The following is a 22464-nucleotide window of genomic DNA, read 5'->3' as shown; positions in this document are numbered from 1 at the left end:
TTTCCTTTGGGGATTTTGAACTTATCGACTTCCCAGATAGTAGGCCGATACTGACCACTGAGGAAGACTAGTTTTGTAGACAAACACATAGGACTCAGCCTGTGTCATGGTGCCACTCATGTTCTTGATCAGCACATGAAGCAACTTACGGCCAGGCCCAACAAGGTGTCATTTATGTCAGATCCGGCCCTCATAACAAATGAGTTTGACACCCCTGCTTTGGAGGGTGGACTCTGGCATTGTACCCCACCGAAGGCACAGTCCTCCCCAGGCTCCACCCCCCAAATCTCCAGGAATTTCCTAACCTGAATCTGGCAACCCTACCCTCCATCCCCCACCCGTGGCCAGGGGAGCATCTGGCAACCCTAACAGTCTTTGGGGTTCCCCTTGGCCTGATGATGGTGGGCAACCTTCAGGTAATTGTAGCCCTTGACCACCAATGCTCACCTGACTGGTGGGCAGAAACTGGGGCCAAATGAGGGCATGCACAATCATCCTTGGGAGAAAAAAATTAAATACAAAATAAGGTCTTGTCTACTTACAGGAAGTTCTGACTACAGATGTCTCACTGACTACTAGAGCTACCTGGAAGTGACAAGGATAGCTCTAGGAACCACTAGAAACTCTATGGTCAGAACTTCCTGTAAGCAGACAAGGCCTTATTTTTCTTTTTAATTTTTTCTCCTGGGACTCTGCCTCCTTCCAGTCTAGGTCTAGGTTAATTTAGGTCAGACTAATCCTATCATTGCACATTCAGAACTAAAGGAATCGTGGTATAGAAGCTGGAGGTGAGAAGTGAGAACGTGGTAATACATACCCTACGTAGCAGAGGTTGATCTGGCTGTGGATGAAGCTGTCCATGGGACAGAGAAACTGGCCTGCATTCTCCTGTGCCGTGTCTGACCGCATGAAGTCTGTAGGCTCTGTGATCCGTCGTGTTCCCCCTGACATGAGACTCAAGGCTGTAGCTTCGGTCCCTGGACACAACCAGGAGACCACTGGAAAAGGAAGCCACATTAGAGAACGTAAGAACATAAGAGAAGTCTTGTTGGATCAAGCCAATGGCCCATCCATTCCAACACTCTGTGCCAGACAGTGGCCAAAACCCAGGGGCCATCAGGAGAGCCACCAGCGAGGCCAGAACTCCAGAAGCCCTCCCATTGTTGCCCCCCAAGCACCAAGAATACAGAGCATCCCTCGAACTTTGTGTCACAAATTGACTCTTTTTAGTCGGCTACCTTTAAGCTGATCTTCACATCAGCTTCACCCAGGCAGTCCTAGGGCACTTTCACACACGCTAACTTTACTTTCACACATGCTAAATAATGCAGTTTCAATCCACTTCAGCGACTGTTTGCAAGTGGATTTTGCCATTTCACACAGTAAAATCAAGTTGCAAAGTGCATTGAAAGTGGATTGAAAGTGAATTGAAAGTGCGTTTAGTGTGTGTGAAAGTGCCCTAAAAACGCACTATCCGCTGTCACCTCCCCTGCTGCCAACTCCCAACTGCTCTTTCCAACTGTCTTTCCCAGCATTCCCTCTGCTCTCATTGGCCGCTCTTAGTGAGAGGCAGAGCCTAACCTGCCCATCACAGTCAGCAAGGCCCGACTTGTGTCCTTAAGCTAGAGCTGCATCAACAGGACTAGTTATGCCTAAAGACAGCCAGGTTGGTGCAGTGATCAGAGTGGCAGAGTAAGATCTGGAAGACCCAGGATCAAATCCCCACTCTGTCATGAAAGCTCACTTGGAGCCTAACCTAGAAGAAGAAGAAGAAGAGATTGGATTTATATCCCGCCCTTCACTACCGGAAGGAATCTCAGAGTGGCTTACAATCTCCTTTCCCTTCCCTTCCCCACAACAGACACCCTGTAAGGTAGGTGGGGCTGAGAGCTCTTTCAAGGACTGCTCATGAGAGAACAGCTCTGAGAGAACTTGTGACTGACCCAAGGTCACACCAGCAGCCGCCATGTGGAGGAATGGGCAATCAAACCCGGTTGTCTCAGTTTAGAGTCCGCGCTCCTAACCACGACACCAAATTTACCTCACAGGATTCTAATGAGGACAAAATGGAGGAGAGGAGAATGAGGTAAACCCCTTTGGGTCCCCATCAGGGAGAAACATGGCATATAAATGAAGTGAATAAAGGTATAATTAAAGCGCTGAAAGATCAACGAGATCTTGCTTGGTGTGGTGTACTAGTTAGGCTAGAGATGTCCAAGCTCAAATACCCGCCCTGCCCCAGAGCCTACTGGGCAAACTTGGGCCAATCGCTTCTCTCAGGTGAAGCTACCTCACAGGGTGGTTGTTACAAGGGGAAAGTAGAGGCGGGGAGAATCCTGAAAACTGTCCTGAGCTTCCTGCAGGAAGCACAGCATAGAGATGTAATTGGGGTGTGTGTCGAACAACCACACCCTTACTCAAACACTTTTAAAAAGGAACAAATATGTGACTGGGACCATTTCCCACAAGCCGCTGCTTTCCCCCCCCCCCCCCCCGATTTTAAGCGTCAATTTCCCCCTACTTGCTGTGCGGCCACATTTTGACCCGCAGCTTCACCCGATTTCCCCCGTGTCTTCTCGATCCTGTTTTTTGAGGATCGGAAAGACACGGGGGAAATCGGGGGATGCTGCACATCAAAATGCAGCCGCACAGCAAGTAGGGGGAAATCGACAAATACAATCGGGGGAAGGGAAAAGCGAGGGCGGCAAAGCTGCATGTGAGAAATCAGTCTCAGTAACAATACTCTATGGTAAGGAATGGAATTCTGGTACCTTAACTGGTGGCAGCGAACTGCAAAATGCAGTAACGGATGCCTTGAGTGTCACAGTGCCAGTATAACATTTTGATCACCATCTAGAAACCCCCAAAGTTCTTTTTTCCTTCTCCTTCCCTCTTCGTTCTGGCCCCCGTTCTTACCTTAGACCTGAGCAAATGCAGATATTGGCCCAAGAGTCAAGAAATCCCTGGATACTACCCCGATAACAGCAATTCCCCTGCAACAGAAAGAAGCAGGAAGTATAAACCACAGTCTCTGCCCCCCACATATGCATGCACGGTTTGAAGCATGTCTGTGATGCCCGACACTGAAATAAGAATGCCAAGGCAAGAATAATTTGGAGTGGCAGGAAGGTTATGCTATAGCTATGTTAGAATGACTAAGGCATTTTGAAGTGTTCTAGCTTGGAGAAAAAAATCAGACACACAGAAGATCAAGCACAAGCATCAGTATATTTAATTCTCAATGTGCGCAAACCTGTGGATACTTAAATCCAGATACTGGAGCCATGAACAGACAAGACAGATCTTTCTACAACCCCCCCCCCCCAAAAAAAGCCTCAGGTTTGCAGAAGAATCTGAATACATTGGGGAGCTTAAAATCTCCCCAAATAGTAGAAGAAAATAATGCCCTCCACAATGGCCATCGTGGGGTTACTAGGCAACGACAACAGTATAGCCAGCCTTCAAGCCTTGGTTTCTGTTAGTAAAAGATAAGAGGGAGGACCGTTTTCAGAGTTGTTTGAGGAACGACTCCTCAGGACCAGGCCTGGCAGCAACCACTGAGCAACCTGATATGATCTGCCTGCCTACTGTTCAACTGCAGACACCACACAAAAGCTAGTGTGGCGCAGTGGCGAGAACTTCAGACAAGGGAGACTCAAGTTCAAATCCCCACTCTGCTGTGGAAGCTCATTGGATGGCATTGTGCCAATTACACATGCTCAGCCTCCTGACTCACAGTGTTGTGGTAAGGAAAAAAATGGAGAGGAGAATGATATAAGCTGTACTGGATCCCCATTGTGGCAGTTGTGGTGGTGGTGGAGGAGGAAGAGGAGAAGAGGAGATTGTATTTACACCCCGCCCTTCACTACCCAAAGGAATCTCAGAGCAGCTTACAATCTCTTTTCCTTTCCCCTCCCCACAACAGACACCCTGTGAGGTAGGTGAGGCTGAGAGAGCTTTTTCGAGAACTGCCCTTGACAGAACAGCTCCGAGAGAACTTATGACTGACCCAAGGTTACACCAGCAGCTGCATGTGAAGAAGTGGGGAATCAAACCCGGTTCTCCCAGATTAGAGTCCGCATGCTTAACCACTACACCAAACTGGCTCTCAGGGTATGGATGAAGTAAATACACAATAAATATAGCTGAAGATGGGGGCGCAGACAAAAGGAAGGCTGGTGGGTGGATGGGAAGGAGACAACGACGCAGGGAAAGTTTGCCAGGAGGAAATGAGGAAACAGGGGAGGGGGTTACAAGTGAAAGTGAGGTGCCCCCTGCAAGTCCTTGCATGTTCCCCACCATGTAACGGCGCCCAGCACTGCACAACTGGGCCATAGTTTTCCCAGATAAAAGCTACTCGTGAGAGGAAAGGAGGGAAAGACGGAGGGGCAGATAAAACAGGCTGGCTAGTCAGTGGGAAGGAGAGAAGGAAGCAGAGAAAGGGGAGAGGCTATAGGGGCTTTAAGAGCAACAGGAAATAGTGAGAGAGGGGGAAACGCGAGGCCCCCAACTACTCCTTGCGGGTCCCCAGTTGTACAGTTATAAAGTTATGCACGGGAAATGACTCCCTTTCCTTTTGTGTACTGAACCCCCCAAACAATGTACATTTTTTTAAAAATGCCAGATTGAGCCCCATCTATACGCTTTAAACACTAATTGAGGCAACGCACTTTCTTTCTGAATATAATTTACTGATTAAACCTGATTTTTAATTATTATTCTGTAGTGACAGCTGCAGCCATTGTTCTTTTGTTCCCTGGCTTATGTTTGTTTTATGTAAACTGCACAAATTTGTTTGGCCCTTTGTCTGTAACGTTTTTCAGGCCTTTTGTTAAATGGAACTTGTGATGAACATGTCTTTAAACATGAAGGATTTTTTAAAAAAAATTACGCACGGCATGGAGAAAAGGTAACCCCATTCTTTATGGCGTTAGTAGTCGGAGACCACCAATGGAACTGACTGACATAGGGTTGCCAGGTCTGGGTTGGAAAATACTTGGAGACTTTGGGGGTGGAGCCTGAGGAGGGCAGGGTTTGGGGAAGGGAGGGGAGGGGCCTCAGCATGGTACAAGGCCACAGAGGCCGCCCTCCAAAGCAGCCATTTTCTCCAGGGGAGCTGATCTCTGTCAGCTGGAGATCAGTGGTAACAGCGGGAGCTCTCCAGGCCCCACCTGGAGGCTGACCTTTGTAAGGAAAAACAACCCCGATGTGGTAACAAAACCTGGCTAGAGAAAAATATATCTTCTTTAATTATCCAGTGAATAAAATCATAAAGGTGTTTTCTTTGAAGTAAATTGGTCTCAAGTTTTTTCTTTCTGACGGTACAGCGGTCAATGGACCGTTTCACTCAAAGTCTCATCAGATGAGACCTTACGCTAGAAAATATATAAAAATACATAAAATTTTTCAACACTTATACTCTGAATGCACCCAAAACAGAGATCAGAATACTTTTGTTTTTAAAGGGGGGAAAACCTCAAACAACTCACCCTTCTGCATTTTCTCTACTCCCTCTTCCTTTCTAGCTTACATCATTTGGTTATGTGAAAAGTAGCTCTGTGCTGCCCTCTAAAATTCTTTCAAGACCGCTTCAGCTGCATACTATCAGGGCTTTTTTTGTAGAAAAAGCCCAGTAGGAACTCATTAGCATAATAGGCCACACCCAACAGCAGAAACTCATTAGCATATTAGGCCACACCCCTGACAGTACAGCTCATTAGCATATTAGGCCACACCCCAATGTTACCAGAAGTATGGTCGTCCAGCCACACCCACCTTTTGCTTCTTATTCTGTTTACCTTGTTTGTTGTCAAAACCCAGGGCTTTTTTTTGTAGCAGGAACTCCTTTGCATGTTAGGCCACACACCCCTAATGTAGCCAATCCTAATGAGTTTCTGCTGTTGGGTGTGGCCTATTGTGCTAATGAGTTCCTGCTGGGCGTGGCCAACTCAGGAGCCAGCCGGAACTCCGTTCCTGTGCGTTCCTGCCCAAAAATAGCCCTGCATACTATCAATCATTAACAGAGGTTTCTAATCTAGACCGAAGGCAGGGTAGGTAGCATAGAGAGAGATTCTGGAGGCCGGCAACCCTAGACTGACAGAAAGCCTTCCCTCACACAATGCATAATTAGCACATGGAACTCACTGCCACAAGAAGTGGCCACAGCCACCGGTTTAAGATAGCTTCAAAATAGGTATTGGACAGATTTCCGGAGCAGAGGGGGACAGAACTATTGAGAGCTATTAGCCACAATGGCCCCACAAATCCTCCATGTTCAAAGGCAGTCTACCTCTGATTATCAGATTATAGGGTTGCCAGCTCCAGGTGGGGAAATGCCAAGAGATATGAGGGGCGGGACCTGAGGATGGCAAGGTTTCGGGCATAATGCCATAGAGTCCGGCTTCGAAAGTAGCCATTTTCTCCAGGTGAACTGATCTCTGCCGCCTGGAGACCAGGTGTGATAGCGAGAGGTCTCCAGCCACCACCTGGAGGTTGGCAACCCTATCAGATTATTATTTTCATTTCTTTATCATTTAGATTTTTAAACCACCACCCCCACACCTGTGAGGCAGGTGAGGCTGAGAGAGCTCTGAGAGAACTGGGACTGGCCTGAGGACACCCAGCAGGCTTCATGTGTCTCAAAGCGGCTTCCAATCGCCTTCCTTTCCTGTCCCCACAACAGGCAACCTGTGAGGCAGCTGGGGCTGAGAGAGCTCTTTTGAGAACTGCTCCTGAGAGAACACCTCTGAGAGGACTGTGGCTTGCCCAAGGTGGGGAATCAAACCCGGTTCTCCAGATTAGAGTCTGCTGCTTTTAACCACTACACCAAACTGTCTCTGGAGAAGAGGAGGACGAGGGGGGGACATGATGGCTCTCTAAAAATATTTGAAGGGCTGTCACTTGGAGGAGAGCAGGGAGCTGTTTCCGTCAGCAGCAGAGGATAAGACTCATAAGAAAGGGTTTAAATTAAGGCCGGGAAGGTAGCGGCTGGATCTTAGGGAAAACTTTTTGACAGTCAGAGTTGTTCCACAGTGGAACGGGCTGCCTCGGGAGGTGGTGAGCTCCCCCTCTGTCGTGATCTGTGCAGGACTGAGAGCAGGGCCTAGTGTGGCCTGGTCCCAGGAGAGATCTGCATGCAGGGCCGGCTCACCCACTAGGCGAACTAGGCATTCACCTAGAGCGCCGGGCCCTGGATGGGGTGCCAAGCTGTGCCTCCCCCCCTTTGGTGGCGGCAGGGGTGGGGGGGAGAGGCGGTGGTGGTGGCAGCAAAAGGGTGGTTGGCTCCAGAGGTCTCCAGGCCCCACCGGGAGGTTGGCATCTGCACCACAAGGCAGCCTCGCCTAGGGTGCAGAAACACCTCGAGCCGGCCCTGCCAGTGGCCCTCGAGCCAGAGAGCAGACAGCCTACAGTCCCCATAAGGCTTAGCAACGAGCTATAGGGAGATTCTGTGAGAAGAGTGTTGAACTGTGTGAGGAGACTGTTCTTAGCCATTGACTGAGGAAACACAGGGTGTTCTTTCAGGTCTCTCTCTCTGCGGCCTGCTCTCACTGTGGGGACAGGCTGGTCTGGGAGAGAGGAAGATCTCTACTGGGCTCAGTGTGAGTGCCAGGCAGGCTGTGGGCCTGGAAGCAGAGCAGGTAGCTGCGTTAGTTTATGTTTATTTTGCCTTTTCAACCCCTGTTATACCCTTTTTAAGCACCTTGCCTTGTCTTGTTTTTCCCTGCCCCAGTGTTGTTTTTAATAAACCCTTCCTGTGTAATTATTTTCTCTGCCTGGGTCAATCACGCCTGTGTGTTCTTGGCTGAAAAAGGGGCATGTGGGATGGGCCTGGGACGGTACTCTGGACCTTCTCATTGGACCTGAAGTCCAGAATGGTGGCAGCGGAAGGTAGAGACCCCCCCTGGGGTCACAACACCCTCCCTGGCCGTCTTGAAGCAGCGGCTGGACAAACACTGGTCAGGGATGCTCTCGGCCGACCCTGCACCGAGCAGGGGGTTGGACTAGATGGCTTCTATGGCCCCTTCCGACTCGGTGATTCTACGGTTCTATTTAGTCTTCTGTCTATTTAGGTTTAGGTCTCTATCTGACCAAGGGAGCGCAGACTCTCGAAAGCTGACATCTTGGAAATCCTGTGGGTCTCTAAGGTGCTTTTGTTGTTGTTGTTCAGTCGCACAGTCGAGTCCGACTCTTCGCGACCCCATGGACCAGATCACGCCAGGCCTTCCGGTCTTCCGCCGTCCTCTGAAGTGTGCTCAATTTCATGTTCGTTGCATCGATGACACTGTCTAAGCATCTCATCCTTTGCCGTCCCCGTCTTCTTTGACCTTCAGTCTTTCCCAGCATCAGGGTCTTCTCCAGTGAGTGCTCCCTTCTCATTGGGTGGCCAAAGTATTTGAGCTTCAGTTTCATTATCTGGCCTTCCAGGGAACAGTCAGGGTTGATTTCTTTTAGAAATGACTGATTTGATCTCCTTGCAGTCCAAGGGACTCTCAAGAGTCTTCTCCAGCACCATAGTTCAAAAGAATCTATTCTTCAGCGCTCGGCCTTCCTTATAGTCCAACTCTCACAGCCATACATGACTACTGGGAATACCATTGCTTTGACCATGCGGACTTTTGTTGGCAGGGTGATGTCTCTACTTTTTATCATGCTGTTTAGGTTCGCCATCGCTTTCCTCCCAAGGAGCAGGCGTCTTTTAATTTCATGGCTGCTACAGGACTCGAAATTAACTATTTAGGATATTTCTGTGCCGCCTCTTCAGAGCCCTCCTCGAAGTGGTTCGCAATTAAAAAAAAAACAGGGCTTGAACAAGCACAAGAGGAGAATTCCATTCCCAGGAAACGCAGCCAACGCGGAGGACAGAAGATAATAGCAGGTACTGAGAGAGCCCATTTTCCCTAATTGCTCCGAAGTGCCTTCCAAAGTGCTCGGCGCCTTTTATTTATTCAGACAATGCACAAGCGGCTCTTTAGTGCGATTCTCGGAACGACGCACAGGGAGGGAACAGAAAGAGCCGCCCCCTCCAAATCCATTCTACCATCGGCAGAAGCAAAGTCTGCCGACATCCCATAAGCTCAAACCAGAAGCACCTGGGTGGAGGAAAGCCCCTTCGAGTCACGGCTGACTCATGGCAACCCCGTGAGGTTTTCAAGACAAGACATGAACAGAGGTTGGTTTGCCACTGCCTGCCTCTGCATGGCAGCCCTGGCCTTCCTCAGTGGTCTCCCATCCAAGTAGTAACCAGGCCTGACCCTGCTTAGCTTCCGAGATCTGATGAGACTGGGTTTGTCTGGGCCATCCAGGTCAAGGCAAGAGATGAACAGAGGTGGTTTGCCACTGCCTGCCTCTGCCTTGCAACCCTGTGCTTCCTCGGTGGTCTCCCATCTAAGTAGTAACCAAGGCTGACCCTGCTTAGCTTCTGAGGTCTGAAGAGATTGGGTTAGCCTGGGCCATCCAGGTCAAGGCAAGAGATGAACAGAGGTGGTTTGCCACTTCCTGCCTCTGCGTAGCAACCCTAGGCTTCCTCAGTGGTCTCCCATCTAAGTAGTAACCAAGGCTGACCCTGCTTAGCTTCTGAGGTCTGATGATATTGGGTTAGCCTCTGCCTTCCAGGTCAAGGCAAGAGATGAACAGAGGTGGTTTGCCACTTCCTCTGCGTAGCAACCCTGGGCTTCCTCAGTGGTCTCCCATCCAAGTAGTAACCAGGGCTGACTCTACTTAGCTTCTGAGATCTGAAGAGACTGGGTTAGTCTGGGCCATCCAGGTCAAGGGAAGAGACGTTCAGAGGTGGTTTGCCACTGCCTGCCTCTGCCTTGCAACCCTCGGCTTCCTCGATGGCCTCCCATCCAAGTACTAACTAGGGCTGGCCCTGCTTAGCTTCGCCTTCCACACACAAAAGCCATTCCGAAAGGCCACAGTCACTGGACTCACGGCACTATGGGGCAGGGACTGCTAACATAACAGACGCTGCAGTCGTCCAAAGATTCTCAGGGTTTGAGATCTTAGAGAGGGGGGAGTCAGTGTGGTACAGCGGTTAAGAAAGTCAGACTAGGATCTGGGAGACCCAGCTCTGAATCCCCACTTGTGCCATGGAAGCTCGCTGGGTGGCCTTGGGTCGGTCACACTCTCCCAGCCTAGCCTACCTTATAGGGTTGTTGTGAGGATAAAATCGAGAAGGAGATTGGATTTATACCCCAACCTTCACTACCCAAAGGAGTCTCAGAGCGGCTTACAAACTCATCTCCCTTCCCCTCCCCACAACAGATGCCCTGTGAGGTAAAAGAAGAAGAAGAGGAGAAGAGATTCGGTTTATACCCCGCCCTTCACCACCCAAAGGTCTCAGAGCGGCTTACAAACTCCTTTCCCTTCCCCTCTCCACAACAGACACCCTGTGAGGTAGATGGGGCTGAGAGACCTCTGACAGAAACTGCTCTTTTTCAAGGACAGTTCTGACAGAACTGTGGCTTGCCCAAGGTCATCCAGCAGGTGCAAGTGGAGGAGTGGGGACTCAAACCCGGTTCTCCCAGATTAGAGTCCGCGCTCTTAACCATTACACCGATCTGGCCCTAAAGGGTTTTGTAATATAGTTTCAGCAGATATTCACAATGCAGTAAGCAAGTTCGAATTATCCCATACTGTCTTCCCCCCATGTCCCTGCCCGGGAACTCCAATCACAGAGAGAGGTCCTCCTGAATGTCCCGTCACAGTGCTCGTTTGTTGGGAACACAAGACAGGGCCTTTCTGGTGGCAGCCCCAGTGCTTACAGAACAACCTCCCCGGGAAGGTGCCCCTGGCCCCACACTCCCGAACTTTCAGGGGCACTAGAAGACTTTTATTTAGGGCTGCGTTTAATTAAAATCAAACCAATCAATAAAGCAATCTGAAATTGTGATTTTAAATATTGGCTTTAGGTTTTAAAACGTGTCTATGTATTTGATTAATAGCGTAAGCTGCACCGAAGTCTGCTGGAAGACAGGCAGCCCAATCAGTTTTTTTTTTTTTGTTGTTCAGTCGCACAGCCGAGTCCGACTCTTTGCGACCCCGTGGACAAGATCTCGCCAGGCCTTCCGGTCTTCCACCGTCCTCTGAAGTTGGCTCAATTTCATGTTCGTTGCATCTATGACACTGTCTAACCATCTCATCCTTTGCCGTCCCCGTCTTCTTTGACCTTCAGTCTTTCCGAGCATCAGGGTTTTCTCCAGTGAGTGCTCCCTTCTCATTGGGTGGCCAAAGTTTTTGAGCTTCAGTTTCATGATCTGGCCTTCCAGGGAACAGTCAGGGTTGATTTCTTTTAGGATTGACTGATTTGATCTTCTTGCAGTCCAAAGGACTCTCAAGAGTCTTCTCCAGCACCATAGTTCAAAAGAATCTATTCTTCGGCGCTCGGCCTTTTAAACAAATACAATTTGGAGGGAAAATTTTTTTGCTCCAGGCAGAAAGCATCCAGAAGAAGAGATTGGATTTATACCCCGCCCTTCATTCAGAGTGGCTTACAAATTCCTTCCCCTCCCCACAACAGAGGCCCTGTGAGGCAGGTGGGGCTGAAGGAGAAGAAGAAGAAGAGATTGGATTTATACCCCGCCCTTCACTACCCAAAGGAGTCTCAGAGCGGCTTACAAACTCCTTTCCCTTCCCCTCCCCACAACAGACACACTATGAGGTAGGTGGGGCTGAGAGACCTCTCACAGAAACTGCTCTTTTTCAAGGACAGCTCTTATCAGAACTATGGCTTGCCCAAGGTCATCCAGCAGCTGCAAGTGGAGGAGTGGGGAATCAAACCCGGTTCTCCCAGATTAGAGTCCTCGCACTTAACCACTACACCAGACTGGCTGAGAGAACTCTGACGGAGAACTGCCCTTAAGAGAACAGCTCTGAGAGAACTTGCAACTGACCCAAGGTCATCCAGCAGCTGCAACTGAAGGAGTGGGGAATCAAACCCGGTTCTCCCAGATTAGAGTCCGCGCCCTTAACCACTACACCAAACTGGGCTTTTGGCCCATCAGGAGGGGCACTCTGGGCACAACCCAGCAGCACCTGCAGCAGAGCCGTGCCCTGGCTGGCACAAGGAGATAGAGAACACAACCTCCTGCCTAAGATCTCCATTGGGAGGCACCTGGTACCCCACCCGGAAACACAAATGCCTACCTCTGGTCTGGTCTGATGCATCGCCTTGGTTCCATTGGGAAGATAATATGCCAGTCCCCGGGCACCCGCCAGCAGCTCCCTGCCGGAGGAAGACACAATCAGCACGGGTGGAGTCTCCCCTCAGAAAAGGTGACCCTGACCAGGTGGATGATCTTGGTTTCATTACAGGCAGGCGTACTTGCAATGCTCCCTCTAAGCTGTGGAGTCCTGTGAGCAAAAATTCTACTCGGTGAGCTCCTGGCATTAAAGTTGTGAGCGAGCGATCTGGCTGCTGCATGAATCAGTTTGCTCTAGAGCCCTCCTTCCTGAGCGAAGACAAAAATGTGTGAGCCGGAGGCTAAAAAATTGTGATCTAGCTCACACTAACTCAGCTTAGAGGGAACACTGGGGGAAAGAGCCATTGAGTCACAGCCACCTTAACGGTGATCCTGTACGATCTTTCCGTGCAAGAGACATTCAGAGGTGGCTTGCCCTCGCCTGCCTCTGCAGAGTGACCCTGGACTTCCTTGGTGGTCTCCCTTCCAAGTACTGACCATGGCTGACCCTGCTTAGCTTCCGAGATCTGATGAGATCCGAGGGCCCTGCGCATCTGTTTATTTTTTTAAAACGAATCTTGAGGGCATCCAGTGAAGCTGATGAGCAAGAGATTTGGGATGGAGAAACAGAAATACTTATTTACGCAAGGAGCAATTAAAATGTGGAATTCGCTGCCAGAGGATGTAGTGATGGCCACAGGAATAAACAGCTCTAAGAGGGGATTCGATCGATTCATGGAGGAGAAGTCTGCCCATGGCTACTAGGCGTGGTGACTGAGGGGAACCTCCACATTTCGAGGCACTAAGCCTCTGAATCTCAGAGCCAGCAGGAGGCCACACCAGAGGAAGGCCTCAGCCTCTCTGTCCTATTGTTGGCCCTCCAGAGGAACTGGTTGAGGCCACTGTGTAAGACGGGATTGCTGGACTAGAAGGGACCATTGGCCTGATCCAGCAAGGTTCTTCTCATGTTCTTATCAGGGGAAGGCCTCGGCCTCTCTGCCCTGTTGTTGGCCCTCCTGAGGCCACTGTGTGAGATGGGAGGCTGGACTAGAAAGGACCATTGGCCTGATCCAGCAAGGTTCTTCTCATGTTCTTATCAGGGGAAGGCCTCGGCCTCTCTGCCCTGTTGTTGGCCCTCCTGAGGCCACTGTGTGAGACAGGATGCTGGACTAGATGGACCCTCACTGGACTGATCCAACAGGGCTCTTCTGCTGTTCTTATGAGGGGAAGGCCTCGGCCTCTCTGCCCTGTTGTTGGCCCTCCTGAGGCCACTGTGTGAGACAGGATGCTGGACTAGATGGACCCTCACTGGACTGATCCAACAGGGCTCTTCTGCTGTTCTTATGAGGGGAAGGCCTCGGCCTCTCTGCCCTGTTGTTGGCCCTCCTGAGGCCACTGTGTGAGACAGGATGCTGGACTAGATGGACCCTCACTGGACTGATCCAACAGGGCTCTTCTGCTGTTCTTATGAGGGGAAGGCCTCGGCCTCTCTGCCCTGTTGTTGGCCCTCCTGAGGCCACTGTGTGAGACAGGATGCTGGACTAGATGGACCCTCACTGGACTGATCCAACAGGGCTCTTCTGCTGTTCTTATGAGGGGAAGGCCTCGGCCTCTCTGCCCTGTTGTTGGCCCTCCTGAGGCCACTGTGTGAGACGGGATGCAGGACTAGATGGACCGCTGCTCAGATCCAGCAGGGTTCTTCTTATATTCTTAACCTGGGGAATCATCCTAATGCCAGATCATGCAGCCATCTCTCTTCCTGCTTTCTCAACAAGTTTAGGTTAGTGCCTGCCGAGTATCGAACCCCGGGGGACTAATTATCGCTGATCAAACAGCTCTGAGAATGAACTTATAATGGAGCCTCCATGTTAAGAGACAGAATATCTCTGCCCACCAGTGGCTGTGGAGAAGGCATCTGGCCCTAACTGGACCACCATTAGATCCAGAATACTGGACAAGATGGACCACGGTCCAATACAGAGTGTTTCTGTCAGCTAAGCCTCTAGCTGCCATGGAGTGTAGGGGGGGGGGCTGGAATTTTCATTTTCTTTTCTCTGTGCCTTCAGCGCTTCTTTATCTCTAACATGAGCATTTGGCCTTGGTGTCTAGCACTGGCTTTCTCCTGGGAAACTGGACCCGTTAGCTTTGGCGGGCTTCTACCTGTTCCGTGATTCGCTCCAGGCCATCAGGGGGCCCTCTTGAATTAAGTATATCCATTTGCTTTGCACGCTTATTGCCAGTTCTGACATGAGATGTGCAAAGACAATCTGCATACTTCAATGTTTCAATAAACTTTACTTCTTTGCAAGAAAGTTGCTGGGGACTGATTGCTGCAGGAGTCTGACATATGCAGCTATGGGCAGCTACCACCCACGATGCCTCACAGAACCTCCATGTTCAGTGACAGTCCACCCCTAGACGTTTGTGTGCACACAAACGCTCACACCCAAAATAAAATTTAATGGGTTTTAAAGGTGCCGCTGGACTCAGACTTTGTTCTAGTCCGCCCCTAAAGAACAGCTGGACTGACTATAAGGAAGGGAGAGCGGCTGCCTTCCGGCTTCCCAGAGGCACACAGACAAAACAGGATGTTAGAAAAGATGGCGGTTTGGGTCCCATCCGGCAGAGCTCTTTGAGTAAGCCCTCTCACAGCCCCGCCACTCCAACAAGGGCCACTTCCAACTCACCAGTTCCGTTCCAGATCCACAAGAAAGTGATCTCCCTCCACCTCCAGCGCAATCTGCAGATGAGCCGGGAATCCGTTCTGCCCCTGCCGGTTAGAGATAACAGAATTATTTATTCATGCCACTCATAGTCCGCCTTTCTCACGGGGACAGAGGAAGAAGAGGAAGAAGAGGAAGAGGAGGAAGAAGAGGAAGAAGAGGAAGAAGAGGAAGAAGAGGAAGAAGAGGAGGAGGAGGAGGAGGAGGAGGAGAGGAGGAGGAGGAGGAATGCATAGAGGGGAGTTATGCGTTATGTGTGCACAGAGGGGAGGGATCATAAGACGAAAAGCATGATCACTCTTCTTCCAGGATGGAAATGGGGGGAGCATGTGTAGCAAAACCTATGCAGAGGATCTTTCAGATGGTGCATTTGTGCAAGTGGTCTCTAGACATGAGCCCAACATCAGCTCTCAGATGCTTCTCTTTTGCAGCTCTCAGACTCTTTTGCAGCTCTCAGACTCTCTTTTGGGGCCACCATAAATTTGAACTGATCTGGATTTCAGCTGATTTTGTCCTGAATATTCATTTGAAAGTGTTACATTCACAGAATCATTGAACTGGAAGGGGTCTCATAGGCCACCTAACCCAATTCCCTGCTCAGCACAGGAAATCCAAACCTAGAGCCTTCCTGACAGATAGCTGCCAGGCTTCTCCATGAAGACCTCCAGCAAGGGAGTGCCCACACCATTCCTAGGTAACAGATCCCATGGTCAAATTGCTCTCACCAGTAAGAATGTTATTCTGGTATTCAAACAAAATCTACCTCCTATAACTTAAGAGGAGGAGGAAGAGGAGAAGGAGAGGAGGAGGAGACGAAGTAGAGGAGGAGGAGAAGAGGAGGAGATTGTATTTGTACCCCGCCTTCATTAGAGCAGCTTACCATTTCCTTTCCCTTCCTCTCCCCACACCAGACACCCGGTGAGATAGGTGGGGCTGAGAGAGCTCTTTCAAGGACTGATCATGAGAGAACAGCTCTGAGAGAACTTGTGATTGACGCAAGGTCACACCAGCTGCTGCATATGGAGGAGTGGGAAATCAAACCCGGTTCTCCCAGATTAGAATCCGTGCTCCTAACCACGACATCAAACTGGCTCAAGACGGGTTACACAGAGCGAGTCCATACAATCGACAGAATGGGACACTTAATAGACAATGAAGCAGGACTTGGGTCGTAGAACCAACCAGAAATCTAGAAAGAAGCACGGAAGCAAAGCAAGAGAAAGCTGGAGTCCAGGGGCATCTTTAAGACCAATGAAGTTTAAGTCTGAGTATAAGCTTTCCTGTGCACGCACACTTCACCTTATAACCTTGAATAAAACTTTGCTGGCCTTAAAGGTGCCCCTGGACTCAAACTTTGTCCTGTTGCTTCAGACCAACGCGGCTACCCACCAAAACCAGAAGTGGATCGCATGACACATAAAGTGACGCAAGACTACACAGTAGGAGCAAACTTGCAACAAGCTATACGCAGTAGTACAGACCACAGTCCCTAACGATTTGTCCAAGTCTCTTTGTGAATCTTTTGGTGCAGCCCTACCCTATTGCCCGTGTAGAAAAGCCCTTTTGAATCATTCGGTTTTGCATAGTTTGCAGAAAGCCAGGAGAAGGGGAGCTTTCCTGACCTCCTCAGCCAGGCTGTTCCACTAAGCGGGGGCCACCACGGAGAAGGCATGCATAAAGGCATTTGTCAATTTTGCCCATTTGCAGGCTGCCATCTGCAGAAGGCCCTGTTATGATGATGAGGAGAATGAGGAAGAGGAAGAAGGAGAAGAGGAGGAAGAAGAAGAGGAGGAGGAGATTGGATTTGTACCCTGCCCTTCGCTACCCAAAGGAGTCTCAGAGCAACTTACAATCTCCTTTTCCTTCCCCTCCCCACAACAGACACCCTGTGAGGTGGGTGGGGCTGAGAGAGCTCTCCCAAGGACTGCTCGTGAGAGAACAGCTCTGAGAGAACTTGTGACTGACCCAAGGTCACACCAGCAGCTGCACATGGAGGAGTAGGGGGGAATCAAATCCGGTTCTCCCATATTAAAGTCCACGCTCCTAACCACTGAACCAAACTGGCTGTCGTGGCAGGGCACAGAACAAGCCAGGGAGAGAGTGCTCAAAACCATCACAGGGATTTTGGAAGACGGGTCCCTTTCTTAAAAGGACCGAACAGCCAGCAGTCCTATGGCTTAGGAGGGGACCACCAGAGACCCCCCTCCATCCCCTGCCAAACATGCACGTGCAACTTCGGTCCGGGCTGCGCCCAAAAGTGTGCCACGTGGCAGGGTCACACCGAGGGCAGGGCAGGGCTCTTTCACCCCCTCGCTGGCAGGAAAGGCCTCTCCCCGATTAGCTCACAGTCCTGCGGGTGCAAAGCTGTTGCCCGGAGGTGTCTGCTTCTCTCCCCTCCACCCCCCCCTCCACCCCACCCGGAGTTTCCTGCCCAGCAGTAATAGAAGGAAATGCCTGGGAGACTCCCTACATCCGTGGGCCGGGCACCCGGCGGGTGAAGGCAGGGGGGACGAGAGGAGATGAGCTCATTCCAGCCGGCTCGTCTTGAGCTTACGGCCCAGCAGCTGCGGGGCTCCCCTTTCCGAGCATCTCAGTTTCTCTCTGCGGATTCGGTGTCTTTCAAATATTAATGCCTCCCCGGCTCTCGGCCTAGTGATCCGCGTGGGGGGCAAGCGAAACTTCCCCATCCCCGGCCCCGAGAGAAGCATTGACAACCAGCAAAGCGGCAAACGCCAATTAGCCAAACGGCAAAGCGGCCGGCGGAGGAAGCGGCCGTACGCCCGGCCAGTATAACAAGAATTAGCTACGCAGTGAAAAAACTTGCGACTGACCCAAGGTCACACCAGCAGCTGCCTGTGGAGGCGTGGCGGATCAGACCCGGTTCTCCCAGATTAGAGTCTACACTCCTAACCACTACACCAAACTGGCTCCAGGCAGGTTGCAGAGAGAGAGTTAATACGATCGACAGGATGGGACACTCAATGAAACAGGAGTTAGGTCGTAGAACCAACCAGAAATCTAGAAAGAAGCACTGAAGCAAAGCAGGAGTAAGTTGGAGTCCAGGGGCACCTTTAAGACCAACAAAGTTTAAGTCTGGGTATAAGCCTTCCTGTGCACGCACACTTCACCTTATACCTTGAATAAAGCTTGAATTAAAGGTGCCCCTGGACTCCTGTTGCTTCAGACCAACACGGCTACCTTTCTGACCATACAAGAACGCATGGACACGCCATGAAATTGATGAGCACTAGGTTTTGAGCAGATCAAAGGAAGTCCTTCTTCACCCACTGAGTAATGAACAGGTGGAACTCACTGCCGCAGGAAGTGGTGGCAGCGACCAGCATAGGTAGCTTCAAGAGGGGATTGGATAAACATATGGAGCAGAAGTCCATCAGTGGTTATTAGCCACACGGTAGCTCAAGTGGTTAAGACGCTGAACTGCAGGCTGTGAAAGGTCAGTAGTTCAGCAGTTCGAGACCCGGGTGCCCCATGACGGAGTGAGCTCCCGTCTCTAGTTCCAGCTCCTGCCAACCTAGCAGTTCGAACGCAAGAAATTGCAAGTAGATAAATAGGGACCACTTCGGTGGGAAGGTAACAGCGTTCCGTGCGCCTTGGTGTTTAGTCATGCCGGCCACATGACCACGGAAACGTCTTCGGACAGCACTGGCTCTTCGGCTTTGAAACGGAGATGAGCACCGCAACCCTAGAGTCGGACTCGACTGGCTTTCGAGCAAGGGAACCTTTACCTTTTTACAGATAGGAACTCTCGGTCTGGGGCAGTGATGCTCTGTATTCATGGTGCTGGGGGGGGCAACAGAGTTCTGGCCCCGCTGGCGGACCTCCTGATGGCCCCTGGGTTTTGGCCACTGTGTGACAGAGTGCTGGACTGGACGGGCCACTGGCCTGATCCAGCATGGCTTCTCTTATGTGTCATAGAGTCAGGGATTGAACTAGGGACCTTCTGCACACAACGCAAGCCCTCTACCACCAAGCTATAAGTTCGCCCAAGAATCAGTGGGGGGGGGGGAACAGCAGAGTCATTGGCAGGCGCGCAGTGGCTCATACGGAGGGGCGGGCAGGGTGTCTTACCAGTGCCGCCTCCTCCAAGCTGAGGGTCCGGTCGCCCTGCAGGATCTTCGGTGCGATGGTCCAGTGGCAGGTCAGCTCATCCCACGGCTGCCGGGTCCTGCCATCTGCAACCAAACACAAGCAAAAGACGTGTCATCTGGCCGTTCCTTTTCACCAGCTTTTTATATGGCTGTATCCCAGGGGTGGCCAAACTGCGGCTTGGGAGCCACATGCGGCTCTTTCACACATATTGTGTGGCTCCCGGCAGGGCAGCTGGGGAAATGGGGGCAGGCTTTTTCTCCCTCCCACCTATTTGCTTTCTTTGTTTCTCTCTCTCTTTCCTCTCTTTCCACCTCTTTCATTCTTTCTTTCCACCTCTCTCTTTTTCTCTCCCTCTTAGACAAATGGATATAATCAGCAAACAAACAAATATCATTATCAATATCCATTTTGACCCCTTTGGTTTTTTATTTGGGGCAGTCACATTTAATGGTAATAAAAAAGCCAATCTGCATATATCTTTTTAAAGAAAAATGTCTTGCGGCTCTCAAACATCTGACGTTTATTCTACGTTTATTCTACGTGGCACCTCTGCCATTTCCAAATCAGCCCTGGGAAAAGCCAAGAGAAGCCGAAATTCTGCAGAAAGCAAGCCTCAAAAATCTGCCACCCGAATAACTGACGCAAACAAAACAGATCTGCATCTGGATCCCGCAGCCAAAAGGCTAGTCCCTTGGGTATTATTATGTCGGGGTGGGGCTCCTTTCTTGTCTTTTTTGCACATGTGGAATTTGGCACTAAGAACACAATTCGGATTCCTGAGACTTCCTATTTTGGCCTGAAAAAGCAAGTTCCTACGCTCTGATGAGTCCTAAACAGATCTCTCTAGTTCTTTAAGGGACAGAATGTTCTGTGTTTTGTCGTAGAACAAATGTAGAGTCCCGTGGCACCTTTCAGACCAACAAAGGTTTATTCAAGGTATGACCTTTCGTGTGCACGGCACACTTTTTCAATTACAGTGGAATGGAAGGTAACAGTTCAAACTTGCAGACAGAGGCCGAACAGCAGATTAACACTGTAACACGAAGAAGAGGTTTTAAGATATGCAAAGACAAAAGTAAGTAACAAGCTAAGGTTATAGGTTAACAGCAGTGTTCCCTCTAGTCTGAGTTAGTGTGAGCTAGCTCACAGTCTTTTAGCCTCCGGCTCACACATTTTTGTCTTAGCTCAGGAAGGAGGGCTCCAGAGCAAACTAATTTATGCAGTAGCCAAATTGCTTGCTCATAACTTTAATGCCAGTAACTCACAAAGGAGAATTTTTGCTCACAAGACCCCACAGCTTAGAGGGAAGATTGGTCAACAGTTGTTAACTAAGGAGGGGAAAGGTCAGCAAAGCAATAAATACGTCAGAATAGGGGATAAATGTGTACAGGTAGTGTGGGAAGTAAACGGAGACTCTCAATGCATTGTGTTTTGCTCGTCACTGAGTTTTCGCACCACTGTTGGATTGGCCACTGGGGCACAACTCCGACTGCTGGTTTCAGATGTTTTCAATCAGGGGTCCCCAACAGGGTGCCTACGGGCACCATAGTGCCCGCTGACATCTTTTCTGGTGCCCGCCAAGTGTTTTTAGAAAGTGGGCGAGGCCAGGTGGTGCTTTTGCCCTGAGAGGCTTCTGATTGGCTGTGTAGATTTTTAAAAACATGGCTTCAGCGGCAGCTGCCACCACAGCACAAGTGTTTTTACTGTGTGACTAAAGTTAAGCTCGGGCAATCATTTTGTGGCTAGCCCCGCCTCCTGTGGTAGCCATTCCGTGGCTCCGCCCACCATGCTGTGTTAGAATTCCAGAGGTGCCCACGGGCTCCAAAAAGGTTGGGGACCCATGTTTTGACAAAGTGATTTGGGACGGTAGGGGCTTATATACGAGATTCCACCAATTCCCACCAATTTCCCCCTTCAGGGCTTAAAACGGCCCTCCCCAAACGGTGCCAGTACTCAGTACTAGTGAGCATTACCACCAAAGAAAAAAGATTCTGGTTTTTAAAAAGTAGCCTCTTCTAGCCCTTCTGGAGGACAAACAACAGACTTGAAAGCCATACCTGGGGAAATCTCACAAACAGAAGAAAAGTGCTGGATTTCAGGGGGATACAGGAACACACGAGCCTTGTCCTAAATCAGACCTTGGTCCATCAAGGCCAGTATTGTCTACTCAGACCGGCAGCGGCTCTCCAGGGTCTCAGGCAGGGGTCTTTCCCATCACCACCTGAACGGTCCTTTTTAACTGGAGATGGCGGGGATTGAACCTGGGACCTTCTGCATGCCCAGCAGATGCTCTACCACTGAGCCACAGCCCTACCCCCACCCTTAGTCCGTCAAGGTCGATATTGTCTACTCAGACTGGCAGCAGCTCTCCAGGGTCTCAGGCAGAGGTCTTTCACATCACCACCTGCCTGGTCCTTTTAACAGGAGATGCTGGGGATTGAACCTGGTCTACCACAGAGCCATGGCCCCACCTGTCAGCGAGCTGCCATTTCTCTGGGATGTGTCCCTCTTCCCTCCCTCCCCGTGTTATTCTCTTCTGGTATGCGACTGTAACTGCCAAGCTTCTCCTACAGGTGGACGTTGGAGTGTTATGTCTTCTTGCCTTGCTTAATTAGATTCCCGTGTGAACTGAGCTTGTGTTTATGGTATGAGCAGTTGGAGTTCTCAGGCTGCTTCGCGCCTTTTCTAATCAACTCCCTTGCGAGGGAGTTTAGCCCATTGGGTTAACCAAGTTTGAAGTTCCTATATTATACTGCCCCTGTGTATTGTAGTCATTCTGGACAATTCTCTGTATGTTCATGATCAACCATGCTTTGGAAATAAATCTTACTTCTTTGGAACGTGGGTTTGTTCTCCTGCTTTGGGGGTCTGACATTTTGTCCAGAATCCTCTTTCCCCCTCACCCCGAGTCTGACATCGATCATGAGCGGGGCCGAAGGGAAATCATTTTTCTGGGCAGAGGACCGAGGTGCCGTCCCGGCCACTGCCTTAACATCGGACTACATGGAAGCCCGAGGTGCCGTTGGGGGAGCGATCCCGAGGCATGAGACTATTCCTTGGCCTCCTCCTACCCCATCGCATTGGGGAAAACAAGAGGTCAAAGCCTCAGAGGATTGGACTATGTTCGATACCCAAGGCACCAGGGAAACGTTTGTTCATCGGGGCAGTGGGCCCCGAGAAAGCCTTTTTGAACCGGGATCTTATCCTGAAAGACCCCGGAGTTGCCCGGCTGTGGCTTATCGAGGGGAGGATGAGTTTTGGCCGGAGGAGAGAGCGACCGGACGAGACGAGCGGGAAGAGCAGCCAGGCTGGGGGGCATCCCAGGATGGCAGGATCCAGGAGCTCGAGAGGTCGGTGCAGGATCTCATGAGGACAGTGACAGAAGTTTTCAACGCCATGCACCAGATGGTGGACGATCGCATCGCGGATCGTCTGGGTCCTGTCATTCCACC

At 50.5% G+C, this 22464-nt stretch overlaps 1 protein-coding gene across 1 annotated transcript in view; it reads right to left on the bottom strand.

Annotated features, from left to right (window-relative positions):
- Nucleotides 1-22464, bottom strand: part of ADAM15 (ADAM metallopeptidase domain 15) — a 110385-nt gene that overhangs the window by 70121 nt on the left and 17800 nt on the right. Inside the window, exons 3-7 of the mRNA XM_015419105.1 lie at nucleotides 18992-19095; nucleotides 14867-14949; nucleotides 12145-12223; nucleotides 2917-2993; nucleotides 818-998 (exon numbers count right to left, since the gene is read on the bottom strand). Of these exons, the coding sequence (XP_015274591.1) occupies nucleotides 818-998; nucleotides 2917-2993; nucleotides 12145-12223; nucleotides 14867-14949; nucleotides 18992-19095 (524 nt within the window). The remainder of the gene's footprint in view (nucleotides 1-817; nucleotides 999-2916; nucleotides 2994-12144; nucleotides 12224-14866; nucleotides 14950-18991; nucleotides 19096-22464) is intronic.

This window comes from Gekko japonicus, unplaced genomic scaffold, assembly GCF_001447785.1.
Source record: "Gekko japonicus isolate JY-2015 unplaced genomic scaffold, Gekko_japonicus_V1.1 scaffold25, whole genome shotgun sequence".
Lineage (NCBI taxonomy): Eukaryota > Metazoa > Chordata > Lepidosauria > Squamata > Gekkonidae > Gekko > Gekko japonicus.
This window is presented reverse-complemented; position numbering and strand designations above follow the sequence as displayed.